General features: G+C 70.7%; 2 protein-coding genes across 7 annotated transcripts; one reads left to right on the forward strand and one right to left on the reverse strand.

Moving 5' to 3' along the window:
* Positions 1 to 167: 167 nt before the first annotated feature.
* On the reverse strand, positions 168 to 13770 carry ITGA7 (integrin subunit alpha 7). Of its 6 annotated transcripts, XM_074853876.1 has the most exons (27): positions 13484 to 13770; positions 11765 to 11892; positions 11599 to 11678; positions 11242 to 11497; positions 9015 to 9146; positions 8738 to 8857; positions 6607 to 6814; positions 6265 to 6458; positions 6058 to 6146; positions 5842 to 5969; positions 5558 to 5653; positions 5399 to 5460; positions 5120 to 5289; positions 4572 to 4763; positions 4358 to 4470; positions 4075 to 4273; positions 3787 to 3870; positions 3627 to 3706; positions 3431 to 3508; positions 3244 to 3346; positions 2850 to 3029; positions 2651 to 2743; positions 2257 to 2370; positions 2058 to 2156; positions 1855 to 1980; positions 1065 to 1177; positions 168 to 588 (listed from the first exon to the last, which is right to left on the reverse strand). In XM_074853876.1, the coding sequence occupies exons 1-27, from the start codon at positions 13651 to 13653 to the stop codon at positions 528 to 530; spliced, it is 3468 nt and encodes a 1155-aa protein (XP_074709977.1). In that variant the 5' UTR covers positions 13654 to 13770; the 3' UTR covers positions 168 to 527. The 6 variants fall into 6 exon arrangements, with proteins under 6 accessions (XP_074709977.1, XP_074709981.1, XP_074709980.1 ...); XM_074853880.1 differs by lacking the exon at positions 9015 to 9146; XM_074853879.1 differs by lacking the exon at positions 8738 to 8857.
* Positions 13771 to 18026: 4256 nt separating this feature from the next.
* On the forward strand, positions 18027 to 19843 carry BLOC1S1 (biogenesis of lysosomal organelles complex 1 subunit 1). Its single transcript, XM_074854007.1, has 4 exons — positions 18027 to 18138; positions 18462 to 18534; positions 19193 to 19325; positions 19573 to 19843. Exons 1-4 carry the CDS (start codon positions 18078 to 18080, stop codon positions 19681 to 19683), a joined length of 378 nt encoding a protein of 125 aa, XP_074710108.1. The 5' UTR covers positions 18027 to 18077; the 3' UTR covers positions 19684 to 19843.
* The last annotated feature ends 28 nt before the right edge of the window (positions 19844 to 19871 follow it).

Consider the following 19871-nt stretch of genomic DNA (forward strand, 5'->3'; position numbering starts at 1 on the left):
GGGCTCGTCCCGGCCCCGGCAGCGTCCGTTGAAATGGCCACACCCATCATGGCAGCTCTCCCGCCACACCCATCATGGCAGCTCTCCCGCCACACCCATCATGGCGGCTCCCAACGGCCACACCCATCATGGCCGACACCCCCAGGCCGAGGAAGGGACACGGGCTCTGCGGAGGGGCTGTTCCCTTTATTGGGTTGAGCATCACCGTGGGGCCGAGCCCCCCCCCGCGGGGCCAACGGGCCCCGTCCCGGTGCAAACGGTCCCGCGTGCGCCCGTCTAAGGCAGGCGTGCGCCGGCACACGCGTGTGCCTCCCCACACGCGGTGCCAGAGGGTCCTTCCCCAGGGCCGGGGAGGAGGGTCCCATGTCCAGTGTCCCGTGCCGCTGTCCCCGGGGCCAGGGGGGGCTACGCCGAGCTGGGGGCGACGTGGCCGTCGCTGGCCTCGCTCAGGCTGGCGGCCCACTCCTTCCTCTGGATGGTGCCCGTCTTCTCCTCGCGGAACTGCTGCCGCTGCTCCCGCGGGATCTTCACGGCGTGGTACTGCGGCACGGCCGGCGGCGCGGCGCGCGCCCGGCGGAAGAAACCCAACTGCGGGGGACCGGCAGGTCAGGGCCCCGCGGGGACGCCCCTCGGCGTCGGGAACGGCTCTGCGAGCCCACGGCACCGGCGCTTCGCCCAGAAACTGCCCCCAAAAGCGCTTTGCACCGGCACTCGCACGTCCCGGTTCGGGCACTGCAAACCCTCGCACACGCACACACCAGCACGGCAAACCCTCGCACACGCACACACCAGCACGGCAAACCCTCGCACAACCACACGCCGGCATGGCAAACCCTCGCACACACACACACACCAGCACGGCAAACCCTCACACAACCACACGCCGGCACGGCAAACCCCTCGCTTGTCCACAAACCCTCGCACACCCGCACGCAGACGCCCCAGCGCCTCGTCCCTCCGCCTCGGCACGCTGCCGGCCCTCGCACGCCTGTGCAGGGTGGCCACCAGCCCTCCCAGCCCTGCTCGTGGCCCGCCGGGGCCGGGGCAGGACAGCCCTGCGTTACCGCTCGCCCTCTGGCGCCTGCTTCTCCGCCGCGGAGGGCTGCAGGCCCAGGCGGGCCCGGTAATAGTTAGCGGCGTAGCGGGACTTTCGGCTGCTCCGCTTGAAGAAGCCGCACTGGGGAGGAAGTGAGAGGGTGAGGCCGGGCAAGGCCAGGCTGGGGTGGCGTGGCAGAGCCGGGGTGGCACGGCACGGCACAGCTGGGGTGCTGTGGCACAGCTGGCGTGGCATGGCTGGGCTGGGGTGGCAGCACTGGGGTGACATGGCATGGCACAGCATGGCACGGCTGGGGTGCTGTGGCACAGCTGGAGCGGCACAGCAGAGCCAGGGTGGCACGGCATGGCGTGGCACAACATGGCATGGCATGGCCGAGGTGCTGTGGCACGGCTGGGCTGGTGTGGCAGAGCCAGGGTGGCACGGCACAGCTGGGGTGGCACGGCTGCGGTGCTGTGGCAGAGCCGGGGTGGCACAGCATGGCACGGCTGCGGTGCTGTGGCACGGTTGGAGTGGCACAGCAGAGCCAGGGTGGCACGGCACAGCTGGGGTGGCACGGCTGCGGTGCTGAGGCAGAGCCGGGGTGGCACAGCATGGCACGGCTGTGGTGGCACGGCGTGGCACGGCTGGGCTGGCGTGGCAGAGCCGGGGTGGCACGGCACGGCACAACATGGCATGGCACAGGGTGACACAGCACAGCACGCCCAGGGGACCCCGTGCCATGGGGGGGTGACACACACACACACACACACACACACACACACACACCCCCGGCGCAGGGCCCCGTCCCCGTCTCTCACCTTCCAGAGGATGAAGACGAGCAGGGCCAGGACCAGGGCGCCGGCCAGCGCGGCCAGCAGGATGACCCACCAGGGCACGCCGCCGGCCACCGCCGCCCCGGGGTCCAGGTAGATGGAGATGGGGATCTGGGGGAGGGGAGGGGGGGTCAGGGGGCCGCGGGGCCGGGAGGGGGGGTCGGGGGGCGGTTCTGGGGGGCCCAGACCTGCGTGGAGGCGTCCTTCAGCACCAGGTTCTTGATGGAGGAGGTGACGGAGACGCTGGCGCGGACGATCAGCTCCACCGAGGTGACGGCCAGGAACTCCTGCGGCGGGGGCGCGGGACGCGCTGAGCCCCCTCCCTGTCTCGGGGGGGGCCCGTCCCTGTTTTGGGGGGGCCCGTCCCCTGTCCCCGTCCCGTCCTACCTCGAGGAAGGTGCCGTTCCAGAGGCGCCCGCGGGCCATCAGCACGGCGGCGCGCTCGAAGCTCTGCAGCGGGCAGCGGAAGGCCAGGCAGCGCGCGGTGCCCTGGGCACAGTCCTGCCGGACGGGGGGGTCACCCCGGCTGTGCACCCCAGGGGTGGGGCACCCCAGGAGTGGGTGTGCCAGAATGGGGGCACCCCGGAGGCAGATGTACCCCAAGAGCAGGGGCACCCCAGGAGTGGGTGTTCCCGGGCAATGGGGGCACCCCAGGAGCGGGTGCACCCCAGCAGCAGCAGTGCCCCAGCAGCAGGGACACCCCAGGAGTGGGTGCGCTGGAATAGGGGCACCCCAGAAGCAGCAGCACCCCAGGAGCGGGTGCACCCCAGCCCCCCCTCACCAGCGTGATGTTCCTCCTCCTCTCTGCAGGTGCCGGCACCCACCAGGACCCCGGCGCAGGCGCCTCGGCGGGGTCAACCTCCCCTGACGGGTCCTGTGGTGGTCGGGGGGGGAAGGTCGGACATGGAGTTGGGGGGCAGCACGGACCCCCCCGAGCCCCGACGCCCCCCTCCCTGCGCCCCCCCCTCCCGTGGCGGTACCAGGGCCAGGCGCAGCGGGTTGGCGGGGGGGCTGCAGGCTGCCCGCTGCTGCCCGGGGGGGGTCACCAGCTCCAGGTGCAGGGGGTAGAGCAGCCACTTCCCGTTGCTGATCTCGTGGGGCCAGAGGAGGGTGAGGAAGGCCGAGCCCAGAGTCTTCAGCGACTGACCCCGGTTGGAGACCTGGGGGGGGGGTGAGGAGGGGCGGGGGGGGGGCACGGCGGCGTGAGTGGGGCAACACGGGCCTCCCAGCTCACAGCCACGCCCCACCCAGACCCCCCCACCCCCCAGCCAGACCCCCCAGTGCAGGAAAGGGAGCAGTGGGGGGAGATGAGCCCCCCCTGTCCTCCCCCCACGCCCCCCTCTGCCCCCCCCGCCGCGTTTTGGGGTGACTCACCGTGACCTCGAAGCGCACGGCACTGCCCACCTGGCTCTCCCGCCGCACGGCGCTCTCCCCCCGCACCACCCCGCCGAAGAAAAGCCGGGGTGGCACGGCCACGCTGTGGGGACAGCCGGGGGGGGCGGTCAGGGCGGCCCTAAGGCGTGGGGGGGTCCCGGACACCCCCCTCCTCACCCTCACTCACCCCGTCACCGAGAGCGGCAGCTCGATGACCACGCGGGCGCGAGCCACCACCGGCTGCAGCCCCGGCTGCTCACTGATCCTGGGGAGAAGCGGGGGGAGGAAATTCAGGGGGGGGCATCACCCCAAACCCCGCCCCCCCCCTGCAAACACGCTCCTGCACGGAGCCAAGGGGGGACCCCGACCCCCCCGGGGCTCACGTGGACAGGGCCAGCTCCACCGCCAGGTCCGTGGTCTGGATGGTGATGCCCAGGGTGCTGAGGATGAGGAAGAACCGCACCTGGGGGGCAGAGGGGTGAGGGCTGGGGCCCGGGGGGGGGTGTTGGGGGGGGCTGAGGGGGGCCGGGGCGCTGCACCCACCTGGGCTCCGCGTTTCATGGGGTTGCCCAGCTCGCACTCCACCTGCGAGCCGTTCTGGTTGGCGAGGCAAACCACCGGCTTGTCCTGGGGGGCAGAGAGCTGAGCCCCCACTCTGAGAGCCCCCCCACGACTGACCCCCCCCGCCGAACCCCCACCCCTGTTTCCCCCCAGCACCATCCCCATCCCACCCTCCCAGCACTATCCTCATCCCTCAGACCACCCCATCCCTCTGCCCACCACCCCCTCGGTAGCACCCCCAGAGCCCCCCCGACCCCCCCCCCGCCGCACCGGGGGGGTCCGGCCGTCGTAGGGGCGCAGGGCGGAGTAGGGCAGCTCGGGGGGGAAGGTGGCGGTGAGCAGGGCCTCGTGGGCATCGTCCCCGTCCCGCTGCGGCTCGGCCGGCTCCGAGGGCAGGTTGGTGACGTGGATCTCCAAGGCCACGTCCTTCTGGTCGCTCATGGCGAAGACGGCGGTGCCATCCGCGCCCCTGGGGACACGGGCGCTGTCAGCCCCCCCTCGGGGTGTCCCCAACACCCCCACACACACCCGGGGGACCCCCGGCCCCTCTCACCGGGGCAGGGGCTGGAAATCGGCGTCCCCGAGGCGGGCGCAGAACTGGAAGCGGAGCTGGAGGTTGCTCTGGCAGATCTTGTCGTCCCCGCAGCCCTGCTTCAGGAAATGCACCTGGGGGGGACACACGGGGGGGACACACACATGGGGACACTGCGGGCAGCCCCCCGGGGAGGGCAGGGGTGGGGGACGGGGGAAGGCGAGCGGGTCCCCACCTCGGTGCGGTGGCTGCTGGGCTGCTGGGGGCTGAGCACGGGGGACAGCGGAGGCAGGGCGGCCCCCCGGCTCTTCCGCGGGGCCCCCCCACTCTGCTGAGGGGCCCCCCGGCTCTGCCGCGCGGGCCCGGCTCCCCGGATGCCGTAGGCGAGGGTGACAGCGATGGGGCGCAGCTTGTCCCGGATGTCATCCTGCGGGAGGGGTGGGAGAGGGTGAGGAGGGGGGACGGGGATGGGGAGGGGGGTGAGGGTGAGGATGGGGTTGAGGATGGGATGAAGATGGGATGAGGATGAAGATGGGGGTGAGGATGAGAATGGGGATGGGGATGGAATGGGAATGGGAGTGATGATGAGGATGAGGATGAGGATGAGGATGAGAATGACGATGGGGGTGAGGATGAGGATGGAGTGGGAATGAGGGTGAGGATGAGGATGAGGATGGGGATGGGATGAGGATGAGGATGGAATGGGAATGGGGGTGAGGATGAGGATGGGGATGAGGGTGGGCTGAGGATGAAGATGGGGATGAGGATGATGACGGGCCCCACCTGGAGCCGGAGGGTGGCCTGGACGCAGGCGCGGGCGTTCTGCCGCGGCAGCTCCACTGCGTCGGAGAACTGGTGCTCGGGGTCCGAGGGCCGGCGGCCGAGGAAGGAGCCGCGGGGGGCCTGGCCCAGGCGCCGCCGGTCCGTGTCGGCATCCAACACGTACTCCAGCACTGGGGGAGAGGGACGGGCGCCGTGGGGGGGGTCCCGGGGGGTCCCTCTCCTCCCCTCCCACCCTGGGGGGTGCCCGTCCCCCCTCTGGCCGTCCCCCCCGGCGCTCACCCAGGCGGGGGCTGTAGCTGGCGGGACTGGCCGTGTAGCTGAAGCAGACTCGGACGTCCACGCTGCGGGGGGGCACGGGGTGAGATGGGCGGCCCCCCCCACCCCGGCTGTGCCCCGGCTTCGTGCCCAGGGAGGGGAGGGGACGGGGGGGGCACCCACCAAACCCCCTCCTGGTGCTGGCAGTTGCTCTGCTCCAGGTCGATGTTGGGGGGGAGCAGGGAGACGTTCCTGGAGACGTGGACGACCGGCCGGGCCCTGCCGGGGGGAGAAACGGGGGGTGCCAGGCTTGGGGCCCCCCCCGGCGAGGGCACCCCGAGTCTTGCGCAGACACAGCGCTTGCTCCCGGCACCCCCCCGGCCATGCCCAGGGACCCCCTGGGGATAGGGGATGCCCTGGGAGGGTTTGAGGGGGGGGATGCTCGGGGGGGGGACACGGGCCCTCACCTGTAGAGCACGACGGTGTCCGAGAGGGACCCGACGAGCAGGTCAGGGTACAGGTTCCCATCCACGTCCAGCCCCCCCGAAAGGGAGTACCCGAAAGCCGTCACCCCCACGCCCTCCCCGTCCAGGACCTGGGGACAAGGTGCCCGTGACATCAGGAACCGGTGGCAGCGAGGGGGGGTGACGGGCAATGCACCCCCCGGCCCCACTCCCCCTCACCTGTGCCGGCTTGGCCACGATGCCCAGGTTGCTGCCGTGGTAGATGTAGACTTTGCCGGCGCCGTCGAAGGGGGCTCCCACGGCCAGGTCTGGGGGGACAAGGGCAGGTAGTGGGGGGGCCCGAGACCCCTCCCAGGCCCCTCTGTGGGGGACACAGGCTCTGTCCCAGCCCACGGGGACCCCAGAGCCCCCCCCCAAACCCCTCACCCTCAAAGCCGTCGTGGTTGAGGTCGCCGGCGGCGCTGAGGGCGACGCCGAACATGGAGCCGCGGGTGCCGTTGAGGCGGAGGGGGGTGGCGGAGTCCCAGCGCCCCGCCGGGTTGATGTAGACGTAGGCGGCCCCCCCGATCTCCTCCTTGCGCTCAAAAAAGTGGGGGGCCCCCACCACCAGGTCCATCCAGCTGCGGGGTGGGGGGGGAACAGCGGCTCCATCAGCCCGCAGCGAGCCAGGGCCCTGCTGCGGCGGCACCGAGAGCGGGGGCACGGCCGGGGGCGCGTCAGGGGATTTGGGGGGAGTGTCGGGGGGGGGGGACACACCCCAAAACTGACCCATCGCTGTTGAGGTCGAGCACGGCGACGGCGTAGCCGAAGGCGGAGGTGAGCTGCGGGCCCGGCAGCACGGCCTCGGGCACCAGGCGGTTGGCGCTGTCGCGGCGCAGGATGACGACGGCCCCGGTGTGGTTGGCGCGGGGGGCGCCGGTGACGAAGCTCAGCTCCCGCCTCCGCGTCAGCCCCGCGCCCGAGTCCACCGAGAAGCCTGTGAAAAGGGGGGGGCAGGTATCGGTGCCTGGTTTAGCCCCCGGCGCCCCCCCGGCTCCCGGCCCCCCACACCCGCCGTCCGTCCGTCCGTCCGTCTCTCTCTCTCTGCTCAGCCCTGGGGGGGGGGGGGACGTCGCCCCTCGGGGACCCCCAGGCTTTGGGGTGAGGTTGGGGGGGTCTGTTGGGATTTGGGGGGGGCGGGGGGGTGTCTGCTCGTGCCTCAGTTTCCCTGCTGGGACGCAGCGGCTGCAGCTGGAGGGGGGGGCAGGACTGTGGGGTGCTCCCCCCCCCCAGCTCTGGGGAAGCCAAGGGGGAGCAGAGGCTGCCGGGGTGAGCAAGGCCCAGCCCCTCCCCACACGGCAGGATTTTGGGGAGAGAAGGGAAGATTTTGGGGCCAGAGCAGCAAGACATGGAGCAGAGCTGGATGGGGGTTGGAATCACCCCCCCCCCCAAGCTGCAGAGAGAGCGGCAGAGCCCCATCCACGGCGGGGGGGGGGGCCGGGAGCCCCTTCCCCACATGCAGCGGTTGCAGTGCGCGGCCCCCCCGCAGCCCCCCGGCAGCCACGCGGCCCCCCGAGCCCCCCCTGTGAGAACCGTGCACCCCCCCATGCACGAACACCTCCGGAGGGAAGAGCACGGGGAAGGGGGGGGGTGCTGGGGGGGCTACACCAGGCTCTGTGGCCCCCCCCCCCCAAGCCTGGCGGTGCCCCCCCCCCGCAGCCCTGGCACAGCGACAGGACACGGACGGGGACAGGGATGGGGACGAGGGGGCGCTGCCTCTGGGGGGGGCCGGGGGGGGTGACAGCCACGGGAGTGTGCAAGGGGGTGTGCACAGGGAGCCGGGGGGGGGGATGCGTGCGGGGGGGGGTGTGTGCAAAGGGGGTGTGTGCGGTGCGCTCGGTGCGTGCGTGTACACAGAGGCGGGGGGGGGCGACGCCGCGTGCTCAGGGTGACACACGCATGTGCACACGTGTGCGCTCGCAGGGCCCGGCCGAGGCTGTGCGGGAGCTTCTTCATCCCCCTCCCGTCCACAGACATGGGGGGGACACGGCACAGGACACGGCTCTGGGGAGGGGGGACACGGGGACACCAGCACACGGGGACGTCAGCACACGGGGACACCGGCACATGGGGACACCGGCACATGGGGACACTGGCACATGGGGACACTGGCACATGGCGATGCCAGCACATGGGGACTCTGGCACACAGGGACACCAGCACGTAGGGACACCGGCACATGGGGACGTTGGTACACGGGGACACCAGCACACGGGGATGACGGCACAGGGTGATGCCGGCACGTGGGGACTCTCACACGGGGACACCAGCACGTGGGGACACCGGCACACGGTGATGCTGGCACATGGGGACACAGGCACACGGGGACGTCAGCACACGGGGACACTGGCACATGGGGTCACCGGCACATGGTGATGCCGGGACATGGGGACACTGGCACACGGGGACGTTGGTACACGGGGACACCAGCACACGGGGGTGTTGGCACAGGGCGATGCTGGCACGTGGGGACGTTGGCACACGGGGACACCGGCACATGGGGACGTTGGTACACGGGGACACCAGCACACGGGGATGTCGGCACAGGGCGATGCCAGCACGTGGGGACACTGGCATGTGGGGACACCGGCACATGGTGATGCTGGTACATGGGGACACCGGCACATGGGGTCACCGGCACACGGTGATGCCAGCACACGGGGACACCGGCACACGGGGACGTTGGTACACGGGGACACCAGCACACGGGGATGTCGGCACAGGGTGATGCCGGCACGTGGGGACTCTGGCACACGGGGACACCGGCACATGGGGTCACCGGCACAGGGTGATGCCGGCACACGGGGACGTTGGCACACGGGGACGCCGGCACGTGGGGTCACCGCCGGCGCTTACGAACCCAAGTAGCTATTCTGGGCCACGTCGCCGGCCGCGCCGGGCACCTTCTCGCCAGGCTGGGGGGTTTTGTAGACCAGCTGGTCGGGGGCCGAGCTGTCAATGTTTGTCACAAAGAGCAGCCCTGCGCCGCGCCCGCGCGGGAGAGAAGGAGAGAGAGAGGGACGGCGTCAGGGGGGCACCGCGGCCGGGGCGGGCGGGGGCCAGGCGGGGGGGGCGGAACCCCAGGAGTGACATGGGGGGGTCCCCCGGGCCCGCGCCGCGCCCCGCCGGGCCCGTACCCAAGTAGCTGTTGGCGGGCACGGGGATGAGCGAGGGGTCCTGGTCCTTCTCGCCCCCCGCCTCGTAGGGGCCGTCGTCGTAGCGCAGCAGGTCGAGGGAGCTCTGGTTAAGCAGCTCCACGCGCAGGTTCCCTGCCGGAGCGAGGGGGGGTGAGGGGGGGCCCCCCCTGGGGACCCCACCCCGGGGACCCTCCTGCTGCCGGGGGACAACGGGGCGCTGGAAGTGACACCCCCCCCCCCCCCCCAGCCCCATCCCGGCGCTGCGCCCGGCAGCCGGACACACGGACACGGGCACACACGTGTGGGCATCCAGACACACGCTTGTACACGCAGGGACACGCGTGTGCTCCCAGCCACAGCGCGAACACACACACACGCGTGTGCTTGCACATCGGGCAGGTATGTGCCCGCGCACACGCTTGTGCACACCCCCCCCACGCACACTCATACGGCGTGTGCACACCCGTGTGCTCACACACACATGTTCACACCCACGCTCACACACACGTGGTCCCGCACACGTGCTCACACATGTGCTCATACCTGTGGCATGTTCACACGTGTGCTCACACACCCATGCTCACATCCAGAACATGCTCACACCCGTGCTCACACCCAGCGTGCTCACACACGTGCTTACACACGTGCTCACATCTGTAGCATGTTCACACATGTGCTCACACCCACAGCGTGTTCACACGTTCTTACACATACAGTGTGCTCACACACATGCTCACACGCGTGCTCACACCCACATGATCACACCCAGAACATGCTCACACACATGCTCACACCGTGTGCTCACACACATGCTCACACCTGTAGCATGTTCACACCTGTGCTCACGCCCGTGTTCACACCCGCAGCCAAATGCTCCCACCCACCGCGCCCTCGCAGCACACAGGCACCTGCCCGCTCACACACACCTCACACTCCCCATACACACACTCACACCCCCCGCACACACACACACACACCTCGCACATGCCCCGTACACACGCTCACACCCCCCATACACACGCTCACACCTCGCACACCCCTCGTACACACACACGTGCCTCACACACTCCCCGTACACACACACCTCGCACACCCCTCGTACACACTCTCACCCCCCCCATACACACGCTCACACCTCGCACACCCCCTGTATGCACACACGCACCTCACACACTCCCCGTACACACTCTCACACCCCCCATACACACACACCTCTCGCACACCCCCCATACACATGCTCACACCCCCCATACACACACACACCTCGCACACCCCCTGTACACACGCTCACACCCCCTGTACACACGCTCACACCTTGCACGCCCCCTGTACATACACACACACACCCTGCACACGCCCCGTACACACTCTCACACCCCCCATACACACGCTCACACCTTGCACACCCCCGTACACACGCTCACACCCCCCATACACACACACACAGACGTCGCACACCCCTCGTACACACTCTCACACCCCCCATACACACGCTCACACCTCGCACACCCCCCGTACACACGCTCACACCCCCCATACACACACACACACACCTCGCACACCCCTCGTACACACTCTCACACCCCCCATACACACACTCACACCTCGCACACCCCCCGTACACACGCTCACACCCCCCATACACACACACACACCTCGCACACCCCTCATACACACTCTCACACCCCCCATACACACACTCACACCTCGCACACCCCCCGTACACACGCTCACACCCCCCATACACACACACACACACCTCGCACACCCCTCGTACACACTCTCACACCCCCCATACACACGCTCACACCTTGCACACCCCTCATACACACTCTCACACCCCCCATACACACACTCACACCTCGCACACCCCCCGTACACACGCTCACACCCCCCATACACACACACACACCTCGCACACCCCTCATACACACTCTCACACCCCCCATACACACACTCACACCTCGCACACCCCCCGTACACACGCTCACACCCCCCATACACACACACACACACCTCGCACACCCCTCGTACACACTCTCACACCCCCCATACACACGCTCACACCTTGCACACCCCTCATACACACTCTCACACCCCCCATACACACACTCACACCTCGCACACCCCCCGTACACACGCTCACACCTTGCACGCCCGCCCGGGCAGGAACACGCACCCCCACACACAAACCCCCGCCGGCGGGGGGGTCCCGGCCGCCCCTCACCCTTCCAGTTGTAGGTGCCGGGGGCCCCGAAGAGGACGTAGCGCTGGTCGGGGCTGAAGGCGGCGGCCAGGCCCTGCTGACAGGCCCCGAAGCGGTCGTGGCCCTGCGGCCGCCCCTCGCAGAACTTCCACTCGCCCCCGTCCAGCTCGTCCCGCGCCCGCAGGTCCTGGCTCAGCACGAAGCAGCGGCCGATCACGTCCCGCGTCTCCAGCGGCTGCCGCACCCGGTGCCGCGCCTCGTAGAGGTGGGCGCAGGTCTGTGGGGAGAGGGGGGAAGTCGGGGGGGGGTCAGACGGTGCAGGGGGACCCCCCACCTCCTCACCGCTGTCCCCCCCCCCCGCCCCGCGCCGGGGCTCACCACGATCTTGCCGCCGGCACCTTGACTCTTCACGCTCACCCCCAGCCACTGGTTCTCTTTGCTCTCCCGCTGCGGGTCCACTGGGGGGGACGGGCAGCGTCAGCCCCGCCAGGACCCCCAGGGGGGCCCCCCCACAACGACCGCACCCCCCCCGGGGCGCACTCACCTCCCTCATCGATGGGCACCCGCCAGCAGTCGGAGGGCTCGGGGGTCAGCGGGCAGGCGAAGAGCCCCCCGGTCCGGTTGGCGCCTTGGCTGGGCAGCGCCGGCGCCTGGGGGGCCCCCACCAACAGCCTGCGGTGGGGGGGACCCCCCCGTCAGGGCACGGGGCTAGGGAGGAGGGGGCCGACACCCCCCCCACCCCCCCGGCCGTGCACAGGCACCGCTGGTTTGCACATACACGTGCTGCCGGGCTCACCCCCCCCCTACACCCCCCCCAAACATCCCCGTCCCCGCTGCCCCCGCGCAGCTGTCCCCGCGCCCCCCCGTGCCCCCCCCCCCCGATTTCACGGTGCCAGGCCCAGCGCAGCCGTTCCCAGGCCTCAGCCGCAGCTCGGTGCACGTGTGGGCAGGGGAGGGGGCGCAGGAGGTGACGCACACCCAGACCCCCCCCCCCCGACTCCTGCCTGCTCCCTCCTCTTGGTGCAGCAGGTTTGGGGGCACCCTGACCCCCACCCAGACCCCCCCCCCCCACCCTGGGTCCCCCAGGGGATGGGGCTCGCTCCTCTGTGCCACTGGTGGCCATGGGGCACCCGCGGCCACCCCCAGCCCCTCTCCCCAGGGGGACGGTGGCCTCAGGATGTGAGGGAGCCCCGGGGGGGGGCCGAGAGGCAGAGCCGGTAAAAATAAACTGGAATTCACCCAAAATAACCCAGCAGCAACATGCCCAAAAAAGGAGGGAGCCAGCCAGGGGTGCCCCCCGCGCCGGGGCACCGGGCACTGCCGGGGGACCGCGGGGACAAACCCGCTGCCGGGGGGGGGACACCGGTGCGGGGCTGGTGGCTCCGCAAACACCTGCCCGGGCGTGGGGGCACCGGGGGGGGCAAAACCAACCCCCCACCGAGGTCGAAAAGGGGGAGAGGGCGGCTGTGGGGGCCGGGGGGGCTTCGGCCGGTGTCACCGGCCTGGTGAGGGGACGGTGGCCACAAGCTGGGGGGAGCACGGCCGGAGCCTTGCGAGTGGGTGGGGAGACACAGGCGACGGCACCCCGAGAGCTGCCCGCTCCGGGGGTCCCCGAGCCCCCCCACCAGCACCAGAGCCCCCCCCCGGAGGCCACCATAGGGGTTGGGGTCAGTGGGGGACACAGGGGACCCGGAGCGCGGTGGCCAGTGGCCAGTGGCCGCCCTGGCATGCGGCGGGTGGGCGTTTGCCAGCTCAGCGGCCAGCGGGCGCGGGGGAGGCGGCGGGCACGGCCTGGGGGGGGCCTGGCGGGGGGGGGGCATCTGCCCCAGCACCCCAAGGCTGCGCTGGGGGCATCGATCACCCCCAAATTCCACCTCCCCCCTCGCTCCCCGTCACCGGCTCCCGCGGAATGACCGAGGCGCAGCGGCGGTGGCAGCGCCGGCGGGGGGGTCCCCGCGCCCGTCCCCTCGGGGCCCGGCACCCCAAAACCGTGACGGGCAGCAGCGCCGAGCCGCGGCGGGGGGGGGCCGGACACACCCCGGGCTGTCGGTCCCCACCAACTCGGGGGGGGGGGCGGAGGGACACCCAGCCCTGAGGAGGGGGCACAGGGCTGCGGGCGGGGGGTGCGGGGGACACGCACCCGACCCGGGGCGGGATTCGCGCTCAACGGTGCAGCGGGGGGGGGGGGGGTCCGCGGGTCCCGCCCCCCCCCCGTCCCGCCGTCCGGGGGTCCGGATCCCCCCCGCCGTGTCCCCGCACTCACCAGCCGGCCGGCTCGGGGCTGAGCTGCCGGTGCAGAGCCACGGCGAAGCCGAAGAGGCTGCCCTTGTCGCCGTCCTTCAGCAGGGTGCTGGTGGCGTCCAGGTTGAAGGCTGCGGTCGCCAGTAGCCGCAGGCACAGCCACGGTAGCCAGAGCCCCCGGGTCCCCGCCATCCCGCCGCTCCCGCCGCCGCTCCCCCCCCCGCCCCTCCACGGTGAGGAGGAGCGGGGGAGGCCGGGGAAGCTCGGCCCCCGCCCCGCCCGCCGCGGGCTGGGTCACCCCGGTGTCACTGCGGGGGGGCAGAGCGCGGCAGCACCCCCCGACCCCCCCGCGACGGGCTGCGGCGGGCGGCGCACCCCGAACGGCCGGGGACGGCACCATCACCCCACTGCACCCCACAGGGGGCATCGCACCCCACATCGGCACAGCACCCCACATCGCACCCCACATGGGGCACAGCACCCCACATCGCTGGCCATTGCACCCATCACCCCCACTGCACCCCACATGGGGCACAGCACCCCACATGACACCCCACATGGCACCCCACATCGCTGGGCATCGCACCCATCACCCCACATCGCACCCCACATGGGACACAGCACCCCACATCGCTGGCCATTGCACCCATCACCCCCACTGCACCCCACATGGGGCACAGCACCCCACATCGCACCCCACATCGCCGGGCATCGCACCCATCACCCCACATCGCACCCCACATGGGGCACAGCACCCCACATCGCTGGCCATTGCACCCATCACCCCCACTGCACCCCACATGGGGCACAGCACCCCACATCGCACCCCACATCACTGGGCATCGCACCCATCACCCGCTGCACCCCACATGAAGCACGGCACCCCACACTGCACCCCACATGGGGCATTGCACCCACCACCCCATACTGCACCCACATCGCACCCCACATCGCTGGGCACCGCACCCATCACCCCACATTGCCCCCCGCAGGGGGCGCTGCACCCCCCCGGCGCCGCAGCGCCCCAGCACCCCCGTACCCCAAACCCCTGTCACCCGCAGCGACACCCCAACAGCCGGCACCGCCGCTCTGGGGGGGGACCCCAAAAACCCCTGGGGCCGTCCCCACGCTCCCCCCAACCACTCCGCCCTGGGGCTGGGAGACGAGTGACCCCCCCGGCACAAGCAGGACCTGCGCGCCCCCCCGGGGGGGCCGTCGGTGCCGGCCCAGTGGGACCCCACAAGCAGCGGGGCCGGGTCCCAAGGGGGTAGTTGTGGCTCGAGTAGGGCCCCCGTGCCCCAAAAAGCAGCTTTTTTTGGGGGGGGGCAGGGGGGGGGCTGTCATATTTTCCAGCTCTGGCTATTTTTAACCACTCTCCAAAGGCCTGTGAAGATATTTGGGAGCTGGCAGAGCCGCCCCGGCCGCGTGAACGAGCTCCAGCCCCGCGCTGGACGCAGGAACAGCCCTTCATCCCCTCCTCCTCCTCCTCGCTGCCGGCCGGCCCTGCATTTGGGGGGGACGCAGAGCAGAGGGTCCGCGCCCCCCCCGCCTCGTCCCTGGCCGCCCTCCAGCCCTCCCCACGCTCTTTCCTCTCTTCGCAGCCCAAACCCCTTCCCGCCGTCGCGCTCCCGCCGTGGGAAAGGGCCGATCCCTGCCCGGGAGCGGAGGACGGGAACAGCCCCGGCTCCCCGGGGGGTGCTCAGCGCCCCCCCCCGCCCCCCCCTCCCCGCGCAGACGCCGACGGCAGCACCGAGCATAAACAGAACGGGGGGTGGTCGTGGCCGGGCGGAGGTGGGCGCCCATCTGGCTAAAAACACGATTCGGGCCCCCCCGGCACCGTCCCTCAGCACAGAGGGGACCCCAAAACCTCCGACCCACGCTTCAGGGTGCCCGCGAGGGGGGGGAGAGGGGACGGGACCCTGGCGTGTGTCCCCAGCCGGCTCTGCCACCCGCCGCTCAGCCAAGCCCCCAAATCCACCTTGTTTTGCCCCAATCCGACCCAAACCCCAGCAGCGTCCCCGGGGTGGGGAGCTCCGGCCGTGGGGGACCCAGAGAAGTCGGCAGCTGCGGCTTCGCGCCAGCCCGGCCCCCCCCAGCCCAGCGGGTCGGGGATTTCCAACCCCAAACCAACGGGCCCCGTCCCACCGCGGGGCTGCCGGGGCCTCACGGCCTCGTCCCACCCCGGCACCAGCTGCCGGCGATTGGGTTTCAGGGGGGCAGGCGCAGGCAGCGGGCAGGCAGCGGGCAGGCAGCGGGCGCCTGGGCGTCGCGGCCGCGTTTGTCACCCCCTCACGCCATCTCGAGAATTTTATTTGGGGTGCAAGGGCCAACTTCCAGCTGAGCGCTCCCCCCCCGGCCTGGCCCACCCTTCCTGGTGGCTCAGCCACGGAGCACGAGGGTTTTCAGGGCTGGGGGGTGAGTGAAAAGGGGGGGTCGGCAGCAATTTGTGCGCCAGGAGAAGAAAACTCCTTGTTGGGAGGGTTCCCATTCGCACCAAACCACCTCGCCAGCGCCCTGAGCCCCGGGAAGGGCTCAACTGAACCCAGGAGCATCGCGGTGGCGGCAGCGAGGGACGTCGAGGCCCAGCCCTGGCGCGTGCCGGGCCCAAGCCAGCGCCCGGGAGAGGTGTGAGCTCCCGCGGGTGCCCACGGCAGCGTCGGCCGCCGCCAGCAAAGGTCCCCAAGAGGGCAGCGAGCTCCATTCCTGCGCAAGGAAGGGCAGGAACTGGGTTGGTGCGATTCTGGGAGCGGTGCCTCGTCCCGGGGCTCCCGCGGGCGGGGGAGCTGCCGGCAGTTATCCCTGCGAACACCAAACCCCCCCCCGATACACCCAAACCGGGAGCCGCCGACCCCGCCACAGGCCAAGCCGGGGCGCAGGGAGGAGCGTAGGTGAACCCCGAGCACCCCAAGGCCGACAGCACCCCCGTTAGCCCGGCTCGCTCGTCAGCTAACGATGGGAACAGCGAAATAAATTCCTCTGCCCCCCCCGGGGGTTCCGGGGCTCCTGCAGCCAAGAACTGGTTTGTGTAACTGGAGCGGGCCAGCATCGGCCGGGCGTGCGGGGCGTAAACTGGGGTTATTTTTACCCGTTCACTGGTTTATCTTTGGCCACGCTTTATCCTCGAGTTCCTGGAGCGGCGGCCGGAGCTGCTCCAGGTCACCAGCTCGGCGGGAGGGGGGACAGTGAAGGAACAAGGAGCTGAACCCGCGGGGAGAGGCCGGCTGGGATGCGGAGCGGATGCCGTGAGCCCCCGCCAGGACCGTCCTGAGGGGAGATGGAGAAGAAACAGTCAACGTGGCGGAGGCAGAACCGGGCGCTGCCTGCACCCCGCGCCCTGCCTACTCCCTGCCAGCACCGACCCGCACCACCGCAGCCCCCTCCCCGCAGCACCAGCCTTTTCTTTTCGCCTTCCTCATACTCCCTTGCCCTGCCCAACCCGAGGGGATGACGAGATCTTCCTCCTCCTCCTCCTCCTCCTGACTCGGCTCGGCTGCGGCCAGCGGGCACCCGGCCAACGGCCCAGCCTCATCGCGAGCCTCGGGCTGATGACGGCCAGTGAGATCAGCCGCATCCCGGCATTTCTGCCAGCTCACCCTTCCGGCACTCCGCAGGCCAATTTAATTTTCATCGTGCGCTTCGCTGGCAGCAGCCGCGTTCCGGGAGCGTGGCCAGCTCCCCCCACCTCTGGCCAGCTCATTCCTCTGGCCACCAGCCCCCTCCCTCATTAGGGCCTGGCACACGGACAGCCCGGGCGCCCGCACCTGACGCTGGGATGCCCCGACAAGGATGAGTCGGGATTATTTGAGATTTAGCCCCAGTTTTGGCCCCACCGTGGCCAGGAAGTGGGTGAGATCTCGGGAAGAGCAGCCATACATTCCCCCAGCACAAACCCCTATAGCCCCCCGCACGCCCAGCCAGGCCCCTATAGCACCCACAGACGCCTATAGCACCCAGAGGTGCCCACACCTCCAGCCAGGTTCCCAGAGCCCCCCCCCAGCCAGGCTCGTATAGCCCCTCACTCCCTCTAACAGATCCCTATAGCCCTGATGTGCCCCTGTCACCCTCAAAGGCCACCACCCAAACCCCTATAGACTCTGTGGGCCCCTACAGCCCCCTCATGCCAGCAGCCAGGCCCCTGTAGCCCCTTCAGGCCCCTATAGTCCCCTGGGGCTGCCAGCTGGGCCCCTACAGCCCTTACCCAGGCCCCTATAGACCCCTTGGGTCCCTCTATCCCCCATCCAGGCCCCTATAGCCCCCTGGGGCTCCCAGTTGGGCCCCTATAGCACCCATCAAGGCCCCTATAGACCCCTCAGGTCCTTCTATCCCCCATCCAGGCCCCTATAGCCCCCTGGGGCTCCCAGTTGGGCCCCTATAGCATCCATCAAAGCCCCTATAGACCCCTCAGGTCCCTCTATCCCCCATCCAGGCCCCTATAGCCCCCTGGGGCTGGCAGCTGGGCCCCTATAGCCCCCACCAAGGCCCTTATAGACCCCTCGGGCCCCTCTATCCCTCCCGTAGGCCCTGCCCGGACGCTGTGGCCCCTCCAGGCCGCCGTGGGCGTGGCGGTGACGCAGCGGTGACGCAGGGTCACGTGAGGGGGCGGGGCCGCGGCCGCCATGCTGTCCCGGCTGCTGAAGGAGCACCAGGCGCGGCAGAGCGAGCGGCGGGAGCTGCAGGGTGAGCCCGCCCCCCGTCCCCATGGCGACCGGCACCGCCCCGCGAGGCGGGGGGGGCGCCCCGATTGGCGGCGGGAGCTGCCGCTCACCGCGGGGGGCCGCGCGGGCGGGTATCCCATTGGTTGACGGCGCTGTCCGTCAAGAGCGGTGGTGAGGGGGGAACCATGGCGGTTTAAGGACGGGGGGGTGTGGCCGTCAGGGTGGGGCGTGACGTCACCGCCCCGCACGCTGACCTCACGCGGCCTCCTGCTGACGTCACGGCGGCGGGGGGAGCAGGGCGGGTCGGGGTCCCGGCGCCCCTCACGGCCGCGTCCCCCCCCGCAGAGCGGCGGCGCAGGGAGGCCATTGCCGCCGCCACGCGCCTGACCGAGGCCCTGGTCGATCACCTCAACGTGGGGTGAGGCCCCGGCCGGGACCCCCCAAACCCCCAGCCCCTTCCTCCACAAATCCCCCTCCCAGGGACCCCCCAAACCCCGCCCAGGGACCCCAAAACCCCGCCCAGGGACCCCCCAAACCCCCAGCCCCTTTCTCCACAAATCCCCCTCCCAGGGACCCCCCAAACCCCGCCCAGGGACCCCAAAACCCCACCCAGGGACCCCCCAAACCCCGCCCAGGGACTCCCAAAACCCCCAGCCCCCCCCCTTAAACCCCCAGCTGGGCCCTCCCGAAGCCCCTCCAGCCCCTTTTACCCCTGAAGACCCCATCTAGGGTTCCCCCCCCCAGCCTTGGTGCCACTTCCCCCCACCAAAACCCCCAGCCAGGGACCCCCCCCGGCACCCCTAAACCCTCCCCAGCCAGGGACCCCCCCCAAAACCCCTTCCCAGGGAACCCCCCTGACTCCCTGACCCCTTCCCCCCACCCTCAAGACCCCCAACCCCTCCCCCAGTCCCCCCTAATGCCTCCCCAGTGCTTTGGCCTCCCCCCCCCACAGCCACCCCGTCCCTGGGGACACCCTCAGGGCCCCGGCCTGATCCTCCCCCCTCCATGTCCCCACTGATGTCCCCCCACCCCCGTGTCCCCACCGATGTCCCCCCCGCCGTGTCCCCCCCCCCCAGGGTGGCCCAGGCCTACGTCAACCAGCGGAAGCTGGACCACGAGGTGAAGACGCTGCAGGTGCAGGCGGCCCAGTTCGCCAAGCAGACGGGGCAGTGGATCACCATGGTGGAGAACTTCAACCAGGCCCTCAAGGTGGGGTGTGTCCCCCCCCCCCCCCCAAAAAAAAAATAAGCCACAAGGCTTGGGGGGGGTCTTGCTGCAGTGGGAATGGGGGGGGTCCCTCTGGGACAGGCGGAGGAGCAGCCCCATGGGTGTCATTGGTGTGGGGTCCCAGCCACCCCCCCCGCGGAGCTGCTGGAAGTGGGGGGGTGAGGTGGGGACCCCCCCAATCCCGCCAGCAGCTCCCTGACACCCCCCCCCCCAAAAAAAATCCCGGCAGGAGATCGGTGACGTGGAGAACTGGGCCCGCAGCATCGAGCTGGACATGCGGACCATCGCCACCGCCCTCGAGTACGTCTACAAGGGGCAGCTCCAGCCCCCCTGCTCCTGACCCCCCCCCCGCGCCCCCCCTCGGCCGCCACGGCTGGGCCCAGCAGATAACGGCGCTGCCGGATCCCCCCCCCACCCCCCCGCAATAAAGCGTGGGTGTAGGGGCAGGCACGGCCTTCGGCTGCCCCCCCTAAGCCCCCTCATCCTCTTTAACCGCTTAACGCAGGCTCTGAGGCCCCTTTTTCTCCC

Source organism: Strix uralensis, chromosome 33, assembly GCF_047716275.1.
Source record: "Strix uralensis isolate ZFMK-TIS-50842 chromosome 33, bStrUra1, whole genome shotgun sequence".
Taxonomy (NCBI): Eukaryota; Metazoa; Chordata; class Aves; order Strigiformes; family Strigidae; genus Strix; species Strix uralensis.

What these genes read in the sequence shown, in the direction of transcription:
- BLOC1S1 (XM_074854007.1), top strand. Translation starts at nt 18,078, where the DNA reads ATGCTGTCCCGGCTGCTGAAGGAGCACCAGGCGCGGCAGAGCGAGCGG. An exon ending in GTCGATCACCTCAACGTGGG is followed by an intron (nt 18,535 to 19,192) that starts GTGAGGCCCCGG and finishes CCCCCCCCCCAG; the next exon opens with GGTGGCCCAGGCCTACGTCA. An exon ending in ACTTCAACCAGGCCCTCAAG is followed by an intron (nt 19,326 to 19,572) that starts GTGGGGTGTGTC and finishes AAATCCCGGCAG; the next exon opens with GAGATCGGTGACGTGGAGAA.
- ITGA7 (XM_074853874.1), bottom strand. Translation starts at nt 13,653, where the DNA reads ATGGCGGGGACCCGGGGGCTCTGGCTACCGTGGCTGTGCCTGCGGCTA. An exon ending in AGCCCCGAGCCGGCCGGCTG is followed by an intron (nt 11,893 to 13,483) that starts GTGAGTGCGGGG and finishes CCCCCACCGCAG; the next exon opens with GCTGTTGGTGGGGGCCCCCC. An exon ending in GCCCGCCAACAGCTACTTGG is followed by an intron (nt 8,858 to 9,014) that starts GTACGGGCCCGG and finishes GGCGCGGCGCAG; the next exon opens with GGCTGCTCTTTGTGACAAAC.